Below are 12312 nucleotides of genomic sequence, written 5' to 3' on the forward strand. Positions count from 1 at the left end.
GTTTTAACCCAGAGAATGGGTTGTTTTAACCTAGAGAATGGGTTGTTTTAACCCAGCGACTGGGTTAACCCAGAAGATGGGTTGTTTTAACCCAGCGATTGGGTTGTTTTAACTCAGCGATTGAAAACAACCCAGAAAACAACCCAGAGAATGGGTTGTTTTAACCCAGCGATTGGGTTAACGCAGAGAAAGGGTTGTTTTAACCCAGAGAATGGGTTGTTTTAACCCAGCGATTGGGTTGTTTTAACCCAGGGAATGGGTTGTTTTAACCCAGCGATTGGGTTGTTTTAACCCAGAGAATGGGTTGTTTTAACCCAGCGATTGGTTTGTTTTAACCCAGAGAATGGGTTGTTTTAACCCAGAGAATGGGTTGTTTTAACCCAGCGATTGGGTTAACCCAGAGAATGGGATGTTTTAACCCAGCGATTGGGCTGTTTTAACCCAATGATTGGGTTGTTTTAACCCAGAGAATGGGTTGTTTTAACCCAGCGATTGGGTTAACCCAGAGAATGGGATGTTTTAACCCAGCGATTGGGTTGTTTTAACCCAGAGATTGGGATGTTTTAACCCAGTGATTGGGTTGTTTTAACCCAGAGAATGGGTTGTTTTAACCCAGCAATTGGGTTGTTTTTAACTCAGAGAATGGGATGTTTTAACCCAGCGATTGGGTTGTTTTAACCCAGAGATTGGGATGTTTTAACACAGCGATTGGGTTAACCCAGAGAATGGGTTGTTTTAACCCAGCGATTGGGTTGTTTTAACTCAGAGAATGGGATGTTTTAACCCAGCGATTGGGTTGTTTTAACACTCTGAGGTCTGAAGGTATCGCAGGCGATACCACCGTGGTTTTTTCTTATCAGTGTGAAAGAGACTCAAAATACTCTGTCAATGTTGCACATACAATTAAAAGTTATACACCATTTTAATCTGTGGAATATCTTCTTTCATTTGTGTACACTCAGAGTAAAAACAAAATGTTGTGCTCTTTGTAAAATAAAGAAAACTAACATGATGCGTGATCTCTCCTCTCCCTCTGAACGAAGTCCAATCTGATAGTTCTTAGAAAATGAACTGTAACTAAGTGAATACTAATGACAAAAAAATTGCACTTATGTCTAAAAAAATGTTAAGATGTCAGGTTTTAAAACATGTAAGTCAAATCGAAAACAAACCTTCTGTGTTTATGTAATCTGTATGAAAAGAGAGCCATGTCAGAAGTCCGTGATTCAGCTCATTATCCGCTAATGCGGCCACGCCCACGGAGCCAGCGCTATTCAGACGCAAATTCAGAGGCAATACATGCATTCATCATCTCAATCGTGTATTTATTGTCTTCAAAAGTGTTTTGAATAGCCATATTTAGCGATCTCTTGCCTCTGTTAGTTCCTTGATTGTCACATGATATTCCTCTTCTTTTACTGAGGCATTTGTGGACAAAAGGGGCAGAGCGCCCTCCGGCTGCAAGTATGAATGATGAAAACACAGTATCCAGCACTCATAGTAATGACAATAAATATAGAATAATAAATATTATCTCTGTATAGAAAATTGATATAAACATATGAGAATCCATCAATATTTCTCCAAATGTGCATGCTTTTAAGCATATTAAGAAATTATGGTCAATATAAGATTTTAAGAGTCAAAATGTGAAGCTTGAGTCTTAGATCTTTTTAATGATGTATAGTTTGTCAACTGCACATCAACATTTAGGCTCTATAATATAACAAATATAGTAGCCTATATGAAATGCCCTAGAGGTAGGAATGTTCAGACGCGTTGCATCACAGAAATACATTATATTTGAAAGTATATTAAAATAGAAAACCATTATTTGGTTAGAGACTTGAGACTTATTTTAAAAACATTATAATGGCATTATAATGTGTTCAATCTTTTGACTGGTAGTGTAATTTAACATAGGCCTATACAAAATTTTCTTCATATCATGTGCAATAATACGTGCATGCATGAGATCACAAAAATCATGTTTTTTTTGTCCTGAGTGGACTTTAATCCTGTTATTAGCATGATCACAGAGGGTTTTTTCACAGCCTACCTGACTGAAAGGCCTCATTAATATGCAAGTCATTTCAGGTCATTATTATTCAATTCTTTTGTCTTCTCAGGTGAGAATTACCCATTATACATGAGGATTCCCGCCTCCTCGCATACTGTGTTTCTTGACCAAAAGTGTCTTAGAAAATTTAAATCTCTCTATTGTTTTATATGAAGGAGTAGGAAGGATAATTTTTACTTCATTCTGAAGCAAAAACTCTAGTCTACAACCTCCAATACCTAGAAGTCTTATGAACACAGATTTAATATACTTTTTTGGCCTTATTTCAGTGACTTAAGTTTTTTGTTTTTTCAATAACCACGCATAAACGTTATTCCTTCAAAAACACAAACATGTACATACATGTTCCTCACATACTATTGTAGCCTAGTTTGTGCTGAATACAGTGTAATGACACTTTTTCCATTAATATGTTTATGAACAACTGAAAAAAGCACAAATGTCAGGGCATGTCAAAACTTCTCCAGGGCCCCAAAAATCCTCAGACCCCTGAGGGTTAACCCAGAGAATGGGTTGTTTTAACTCAGAGAATGGGATGTTTTAACCCTGCGATTGGTTTGTTTTAACCCAGCGATTGGGTTAACCCAGAGAATGGGTTGTTTTAACTCAGAGAATGGGATGTTTTAACTCAGAGAATGGGATGTTTTAACTCAGAGAATGGGATATTTTAACCCAATGATTGGGTTGTTTTAACCCAATGATTGGGTTGTTTTAACCCAGCAATTGGGTTAACCCAGAGAATGGGTTGTTTTAACTCAGAGAATGGGTTGTTTTAACCCAGTGATTGGGTTGTTTTAACCCAGAGAATGGGCTGTTTTAACCCAGCGATTGGGTTAACCCAGAGAATGGGTTGTTTTAACTCAGAGAATGGGATGTTTTAACCCTGCGATTGGTTTGTTTTAACCCAGAGAATGGGCTGTTTTAACCCAGCGATTGGGTTAACCCAGAGAATGGGTTGTTTTAACTCAGAGAATGGGATGTTTTAACTCAGAGAATGGGATGTTTTAACCCAGCGATTGGATTGTTTTAACTCAGAGAATGGGATGTTTTAACTCAGAGAATGGGATGGTTTAACCCAATGATTGGGTTGTTTTAACCCAATGATTGGGTTGTTTTAACCCAGCAATTGGGTTAACCCAGAGAATGGGTTGTTTTAACTCAGAGAATGGGATGTTTTAACTCAGAGAATTGGGTTGTTTTAACTCAGAGAATGGGATGTTTTAACTCAGAGAATGGGATGTTTTAACCAGAGATGGGATGTTTTAACCCAATGATTGGGTTGTTTTAACCCAGCGATTGGGTTAACCCAGAGAATGGGATGTTTTAACCCAGCGATTGGGTTGTTTTAACCCAGAGATTGGGATGTTTTAACCCAGTGATTGGGTTGTTTTAAAACAGAGAATGGGTTGTTTTAACCCAGCGATTGGGTTGTTTTAACTCAGAGAATGGGATGTTTTAACCCAGCAATTGGGTTGTTTTAACTCAGAGAATGGGATGTTTTAACCCAGCGATTGGGTTGTTTTAACCCAGAGATTGGGATGTTTTAACCCAGCGATTGGGTTAACCCAGAGAATGGGATGTTTTAACCCAGCGATTGGGTTGTTTTAACCCAGAGAATGGGCTGTTTTAACCCAGCGATTGGGTTAACCCAGAGAATGGGATTTTTAACCCAGCGATTGGGTTGTTTTAACCCAGCGATTGGGTTAACCCAGAGAATGGGTTGTTTTAACTCAGAGAATGGGATGTTTTAACTCAGAGAATGGGATGTTTTAACTCAGAGAATGGGATGTTTTAACCCAATGATTGGGTTGTTTAACCCAATGATTGGTTGTTTTAACCCAGCGATTGGGTTAACCCAGAGAATGGGTTGTTTTAACCCAGCGATTGTTGTTTTAACTCAGAGAATGGGATGTTTTAACCCAGCGATTGGGTTGTTTTAACCCAGAGAATGGGCTGTTTTAACCCAGCGATTGGGTTAACCCAGAGAATGGGTTGTTTTAACTCAGAGAATGGGATGTTTTAACCCTGCGATTGGTTTGTTTTAAACCCAGAGAATGGGCTGTTTTAACCCAGCGATTGGGTTAACCCAGAGAATGGGTTGTTTTAACTAAGAGAATGGGATGTTTTAACTCAGAGAATGGGATGTTTTAACTCAGAGAATGGGATGTTTTAACTCAGAGAATGGGATGTTTTAACCCAGCGATTGGATTGTTTTAACTCAGAGAACGGGATGTTTTAACTCAGAGAATGGGATGTTTTAACTCAGAGAATGGGATGTTTTAACCCAATGATTGGGTTGTTTTAACCCAGCAATTGGGTTAACCCAGAGAATGGGTTGTTTTAACTCAGAGAATGGGATGTTTTAACCCAATGATTGGGTTGTTTTAACCCAATGATTGGGTTGTTTTAACCCAGCAATTGGGTTAACCCAGAGAATGGGTTGTTTTAACCCAGCGATTGGGTTGTTTTAACCCAGAGAATGGGTTGTTTTAACCCAGCGATTGGGTTAACCCAGAGAATGGGATGTTTTAACCCAGCGATTGGGTTGTTTTAACCCAGCGATTGGGTTAACCCAGAGAATGGGTTGTTTTAACTCAGAGAATGGGATGTTTTAACTCAGAGAATGGGATGTTTTAACTCAGAGAATGGGATGTTTTAACCCAATGATTGGGTTGTTTTAACCCAATGATTGGGTTGTTTTAACCCAGCAATTGGGTTAACCCAGAGAATGGGTTGTTTTAACTCAGAGAATGGGATGTTTTAACCCAGCGATTGGGTTAACCCAGAGAATGGGATGTTTTAACCCAGCGATTGGGTTGTTTTAACCCAGAGATTGGGATGTTTTAACCCAGTGATTGGGTTGTTTTAAAACAGAGAATGGGTTGTTTTAACCCAGCGATTGGGTTGTTTTAACTCAGAGAATGGGATGTTTTAACCCAGCGATTGGGTTGTTTTAACTCAGAGAATGGGATGTTTTAACCCAGCGATTGGGTTGTTTTAACCCAGAGATTGGGATGTTTTAACCCAGCGATTGGGTTAACCCAGAGAATGGGATGTTTTAACCCAGCGATTGGGTTGTTTTAACCCAGAGAATGGGCTGTTTTAACCCAGCGATTGGGTTAACCCAGAGAATGGGATGTTTTAACCCAGCGATTGGGTTGTTTTAACCCAGCGATTGGGTTAACCCAGAGAATGGGTTGTTTTAACTCAGAGAATGGGATGTTTTAACTCAGAGAATGGGATGTTTTAACTCAGAGAATGGGATGTTTTAACCCAATGATTGGGTTGTTTTAACCCAATGATTGGGTTGTTTTAACCCAGCGATTGGGTTAACCCAGAGAATGGGTTGTTTTAACCCAGCGATTGGGTTGTTTTAACTCAGAGAATGGGATGTTTTAACCCAGCGATTGGGTTGTTTTAACCCAGAGAATGGGCTGTTTTAACCCAGCGATTGGGTTAACCCAGAGAATGGGTTGTTTTAACTCAGAGAATGGGATGTTTTAACCCTGCGATTGGTTTGTTTTAACCCAGAGAATGGGCTGTTTTAACCCAGCGATTGGGTTAACCCAGAGAATGGGTTGTTTTAACTAAGAGAATGGGATGTTTTAACTCAGAGAATGGGATGTTTTAACTCAGAGAATGGGATGTTTTAACCCAGCGATTGGATTGTTTTAACTCAGAGAACGGGATGTTTTAACTCAGAGAATGGGATGTTTTAACTCAGAGAATGGGATGTTTTAACCCAATGATTGGGTTGTTTTAACCCAGCAATTGGGTTAACCCAGAGAATGGGTTGTTTTAACTCAGAGAATGGGATGTTTTAACCCAATGATTGGGTTGTTTTAACCCAATGATTGGGTTGTTTTAACCCAGCAATTGGGTTAACCCAGAGAATGGGTTGTTTTAACCCAGCGATTGGGTTGTTTTAACCCAGAGAATGGGTTGTTTTAACCCAGCGATTGGGTTAACCCAGAGAATGGGATGTTTTAACCCAGCGATTGGGTTGTTTTAACCCAGAGATTGGGATGTTTTAACCCAGAGATTGGGATGTTTTAACCCAGTGATTGGGTTGTTTTAACCCAGAGAATGGGTTGTTTTAACCCAGCGATTGGGTTGTTTTAACCCAGAGATTGGGATGTTTTAACCCAGCGATTGGGTTAACCCAGAGAATGGGTTGTTTTAACCCAGCGATTGGGTTGTTTTAACTCAGAGAATGGGATGTTTTAACCCTGCGATTGGTTTGTTTTAACCCAGAGAATGGGCTGTTTTAACCCAGCGATTGGGTTAACCCAGAGAATGGGTTGTTTTAACTCAGAGAATGGGATGTTTTAACTCAGAGAATGGGTTGTTTTAACCCAGCGATTGGGTTGTTTTAACCCAGAGAATGGGTTGTTGTAACCCAGCGATTGGGTTAACCCAGAGAATGGGATGTTTTAACCCAGCGATTGGGTTGTTTTAACCCAGAGATTGGGATGTTTTAACCCAGTGATTGGGTTGTTTTAACCCAGAGATTGGGTTGTTTTAACCCAGAGATTGGGTTGTTTTAACTCAGAGAATGGGATGTTTTAACCCAGCGATTGGGTTGTTTTAACCTAGAGATTGGGATGTTTTAACCCAGCGATTGGGTTAACCCAGAGAATGGGTTGTTTTAACCCAGCGATTGGGTTGTTTTAACCCAGAGAATGGGCTGTTTTAACCCAGCGATTGTGTTAACCCAGAGAATGGGTTGTTTTAACTCAGAGAATGGGATGTTTTAACCCTGCGATTGGTTTGTTTTAACCCAGAGAATGGGCTGTTTTAACCCAGCGATTGGGTTAACCCAGAGAATGGGTTGTTTTAACTCAGAGAATGGGATGTTTTAACCCAGCGATTGGATTGTTTTAACTCAGAGAATGGGATGTTTTAACCCAGCGATTGGATTGTTTTAACTCAGAGAATGGGATGTTTTAACTCAGAGAATGGGATGTTTTAACTCAGAGAATGGGATGTTTTAACCCAGAGAATGGGATGTTTTAACTCAGAGAATGGGATGTTTTAACCCAATGATTGGGTTGTTTTAACCCAATGATTGGGTTGCTTTAACCCAGCAATTGGGTTAACCCAGAGAATGGGTTGTTTTAACCCAGCGATTGGGTTGTTTTAACCCAGAGAATGGGTTGTTTTAACCCAGCGATTGGGTTAACCCAGAGAATGGGATGTTTTAACCCAGCGATAGGGTTGTTTTAACCCAGAGATTGGGATGTTTTAACCCAGTGATTGGATTGTTTTAACCCAGCGATTGGGTTGTTTTAACCCAGAGAATGGGTTGTTTTAACCCAGCAATTGGGTTGTTTTAACCCAGTGGTTGGATTAAATGTTTGCCCAACCTGCTGGGTAGTTTTATTTAACTCAACTATTGTTTAAAAATTACTGTATTGCTTAAAATGAACCCAAAATATGTTGGAAATTAACATTTATTAATATGTTTAATAAATGAACATTTATTCATAAGTGTAATGAATAATAACTAAAGAATAAAGAATAAACATTTATTAAATTGTTTAATAAACGTTCAGCTTTTGAAACAATAGTTAGGTTTAATAAAACTACCCAGCAGGTTGGACAAACATTTAACCCAACCGCTGGGTTTGTCCATATTCAACCAGCATTTTTTAGAGTGCACTTCAGTACGAAACTGCAAATACTCAGGAAGCATTAATGAAACTAAACACAATGCAAATCATTATTGATTCTCAACTCTCCTCATATATTTTCAGAAAAATAAAGATGTTAAATGTGCAGAACGGGCTGGAAGAGAGGCAGCAGAGGTGAGAGCTTGTTTTGGTTTGGTTGCGCAGGATCTCGTGCAAGTCACACATTACACACGCCTCTCCGTCTGAGGGTCAGAGCTTAATGAGACTCGCGCTGGGGGTCCAGAGAGCCGCTCCAACTCAAACAAACCCACTCAAGTCATTGTTCAGGAGCCTCACCAGCATGTATTTGCACAGCAGTACCAAAGCAAAACCTACATGTTTACATACTTCCCTCTGACGGATGCATGAAATATGTTGTTTAGACTGAACGCCAAATCCATAGGAATCATCTGGAACGCTGCGGTAACGTTATACTTTTGTTAAACTTTACACAAAGACAAACACTCACGCACAGAAGCACAATGCCCACGTTTACACGCTCGTTACTTTGCAATTAAAGATCGTATGCTGGTTAAGATGCTGATTTTCATGCACATGTGAGAGTGGACAGTGAGTTTTTTATTGTGTTGTTGCCCTGCATGCAGCATAAAAAAAATTGTAAATGAATCATGCTTTTATAAAAACTATATTTAGAGTTGAAAATTGCAATAATATACTGTAAATTTAAAAGAGTGAATCTTATGCAAAAAGTCAAGAAAGTCCAGGACACATTTCAGCCCAAAATCAAAGGAAATTGTTCACATTTTGATTAAATTCTATGGAATTAGACTAAAAAGTAAAAGAAAAAAGGCACTCCAATATTAAGAATGTGGGGAAAATGTGTTAAATTATTCCGAAAATATAAAATAATAATATAAAACGGATTATTTGGTTGTTGTATTTTCTTTTAAAACGCACTTCAATAATCTTTTGTTGTATTTACAACTTCGAAAATAAATCACCTTTTACAGTGTATATAAAGTTACTATATCAACAGAAGCAGTAAAATCTGTTTTGAACCTTTAAACTGAAATATTCTGACAACCACTTTAAAAACACAGCTAAATAACGGGCTATATTTAAGAATTGTCATGTATTTTTATTGCCTATGTGTGAACAGCTTCTAACGAAACTTAAAAAACGAGATCTTCCCTGACTTCCTAGGTTGTTTATGAAAGCCTGTAGACTGATTTTGGATGTTTTTTGCTGGGAAAATCAAAAGAATGTGACGTTTATTATTCTATGACACATCAAACGAATGAATGCTTATACAATGTTCAGGATAAAATGCAGATAGAGTCGTTCTGTACTGTAATGTCAATGTGTCGTGCAAAGAAAAGAGATTCATTCAAATTAACTCAGATCTATATGGTCTATAGTCTCAAATATACTTTATAATCACACCATCATAATCTGTCATCTGTCGACAACCGCTTTGGTGGACACTGGGCTTTACTGTTAAATTTGCGTTCATTTGTTTCCAGCGTACCTGTGAAGAGTAACTCTCTGTGTTGTCGATGTGTGACGTCGGGGCAGGTTGTCCCTCCAGCCATGTGATTTTCAGTGGGTTTCCTGTCAGGCCGATCTCATTTTTAATCGCCAGGTCCTGATTAAGGGCACATAAAAGATTGACATGTCATTAAAAACAAAGATAAAGCTGCACAATGAATAGTGAATAGAGTGTGTGTGTGTGCTGAAGTCGAACAAGCCTCCAGGAGACACAAAGACTGTTCTTCACGAACACGGCCATGTTCTCACAGCGGGAAGCGCAGACGGCACGGCGAAGCAGAAGCCACAACAGTGCCGTCCCTGAGCGACAGGGCCGAATCTCAGACAGTCTCACGGGACGGGACAATAACTAACGTTCTGCTTTCCATTACATACAGATTCCTGTGCATCAGACGGTCACGATATACTGGCTAAAACTATTTAATGCACATGAAATAATTCATACTAATTTTGTAATAAATACATTTATAATCTAAACAAAATGTATAATATATAGAAAATATAGAAAAAAATCTGCTTTACTTTTATGTATTAATTAATTATTTTTATTTTCATTATTTTCATTAGCTGTTTTGTCCTATGTTTTTTGTTTTTCCACATTGTATGCATCATAATAAACTGTAAATAAATCATGAATAAAAAAATAAGAATATACATACACACACACACACCTCTATTTTGTCCTATTTTTTATTTTATTTATTTATTTTGTTGTAGTTTTTGTTTCTCCACACTGAATATATCATAATAAATTGTAAATAAATCATGAATAAAAAATAAGAATAAAAAATATTTAGAGAATATATATATATATATATATATATATATATATATATATATATATATATATATATATATAAAAAAAATTCTCTCTCTCTCTCTATATATATATATATATATATATATATATATATATAAATAAATATTTAGAGAATTGTTTATATATATATATATATATATACACACACACACACACACACACACCTCTGTTTTGTCCTATTTTTTAATTGTATTTATTTTGTTGTTGTTTTTGTTGTTTTCTGCCCTGTTTTGTATACGTCATGAATACTAAACTAAAAATATTTGGAGAATTATAACAATATTTACAAAATACATATTCAAAATATCTAAAAATCTGCTTTACTTTCATGTATTAATCATTTATATTTTCTACTTTTATTTTCATCATCTCCTCTGTTGTGTCCTATTTTTTATTAATACTATTTATTTATTTTGTTGTTGTTTGTTTTTACACCCTGTATATATCTTAATAAATGTAAATAAATCCTGAACACATTTTTTAGAATTTTAAAAGAATTTTTAATTCGAAATTTGAAATTTAGAGGATTATAATAACATACAGAAAATAAAATGCATATTCAAAATCAAAATCTGCTTTACTTTCATGTATAAATTGATTATTTCTATTGTTATTTTTTACTTTCATCATACCTCTAGCTTCAATTTGGTCTATTTTTTTAATTTTATTGATTTTGTTATGCATGTATATTTTATAAAAAAAAAATAAAAAAATAAAAAAATCACATATCAAATGAAACTGTGATAAATTGAATTTAATTGTTCAAAAATTATAATAACATGTATTTAATTAATAATGTCTTATGAAAACTCTCAAGAATGTCCAGGTCACAAAGAAATTATATTTTGCATAAAGACGAAGAATGAAAAAAATTAGACTTACAATAATGAGAATTTGATTTCGGGCTGTTATAGGACTCCCCAATAATGTTTACGTGTGATATACGTGGCTGAGACATTTGAAAATTAGGTATAATAAAAAAAGAAAAGCTGTTTTGTTTTTGAACTGTTGTGTGTTTGAAGATCTTACACAGATGAATCACACTCACAGCAGCTTTTACTGATGCGAACTCCACCACGGCACTGCCTCTCTTCTTACTGGATATCAGAATGTTCAGGACGTCTCCATACTGCAACGCAAACATCATTACAGCACAATGATCACCCCTGCAAAACGGGTAAAATCTCTGTTTTCAATTTTGTGTGGGCAGAAATGAGGAGAAAAGAAAAGAAAAACCGTGAGAAGGATTTGACTATTTTTAGTGCAAACTATTTCTCCCCAAGACGTCGATGCTTATAAATGTCCGTCATAAATCACCAGAGCGCTCTCTATTTCTGTTCAGAGCATGAGAAACATTCAGGCTCCATATTCTCCTCCAGCTCATTCAGCTCCACGCTTACAGTCTCCTGCCAAAAAGGTTTCAAATCAGGAATTCTGGGAGTGAATTTGGAGCATGAGTCAATATTTGATCTTTGACCCTCGGAAAGACTAAACACAGATTTGAGCGCTCTAAAACATGACGTGAATCCCATGAACACATGTCCACTTCTCCTCAGAATTATATTTGAGTAATGTAAATTAAGCCTATTTTGGGATCATTAAGATATTTTTGTATTGTCATGAGAATTACACACATTTTCCTCCCAAAAGCGAATATCTGGATGTTTTATTTGACAATTTTATTTAAATCAGCATCAATTAAAGGCAGTAACAAATACTAGTATGTATACTTAATTTAAATAAATAATGTCATTTTAATGAGAATCAGGAGAAAATTAGCTTAACTGTCATGAAAATGCAATTAATATTAAAAAAAATCTTAAAATAGACTTAATTTTGTCTGTGCCGATAGCCTAGTGGTTAGCATGCCGACATATGGTACATTCACGGAGACCCAAGTTCGATTCCCGTCTCGAGGTCCTTTGCCGATCCTGCCCCCCACCTCTCTGCCCACGTCTGCTCTCTACTGTCCTCTCCAAATAAAGATACAAAAAGCCCATAAATATAACTTAAAAAAAAAAGACTTCATTTTACAGAAAACATATTTGTTTGATTTCAGTCTTTTGATTTTGTGGTTAAATATGACAAACAAATATTTATCCACAAACTAAAAAAAGAAACATGAAATTGAGTTTTCTGTAAAATGAAGTATGTTTTAGGACCTTTTCAATTTTAGGATTTATAACATTGTCACATTTTCATGACAGTTAAGCTCATGCAATAAAAGGGCC

The 12312-nt window shown here is 36.6% G+C and overlaps 1 protein-coding gene across 1 annotated transcript in view; it reads right to left on the reverse strand.

The window, feature by feature from the left end:
• The window catches only part of dnajc17 (DnaJ (Hsp40) homolog, subfamily C, member 17), an 80161-nt gene that overhangs the window by 37310 nt on the left and 30539 nt on the right, over nucleotides 1–12312 (reverse strand). The window contains exons 9-10 of the mRNA XM_048192127.1: nucleotides 11130–11210; nucleotides 9242–9358 (exon numbers count right to left, since the gene is read on the reverse strand). Coding sequence (XP_048048084.1) covers nucleotides 9242–9358; nucleotides 11130–11210 — 198 coding nt within the window. The remainder of the gene's footprint in view (nucleotides 1–9241; nucleotides 9359–11129; nucleotides 11211–12312) is intronic.

Source organism: Megalobrama amblycephala, linkage group LG5, assembly GCF_018812025.1.
Source record: "Megalobrama amblycephala isolate DHTTF-2021 linkage group LG5, ASM1881202v1, whole genome shotgun sequence".
Lineage (NCBI taxonomy): Eukaryota > Metazoa > Chordata > Actinopteri > Cypriniformes > Xenocyprididae > Megalobrama > Megalobrama amblycephala.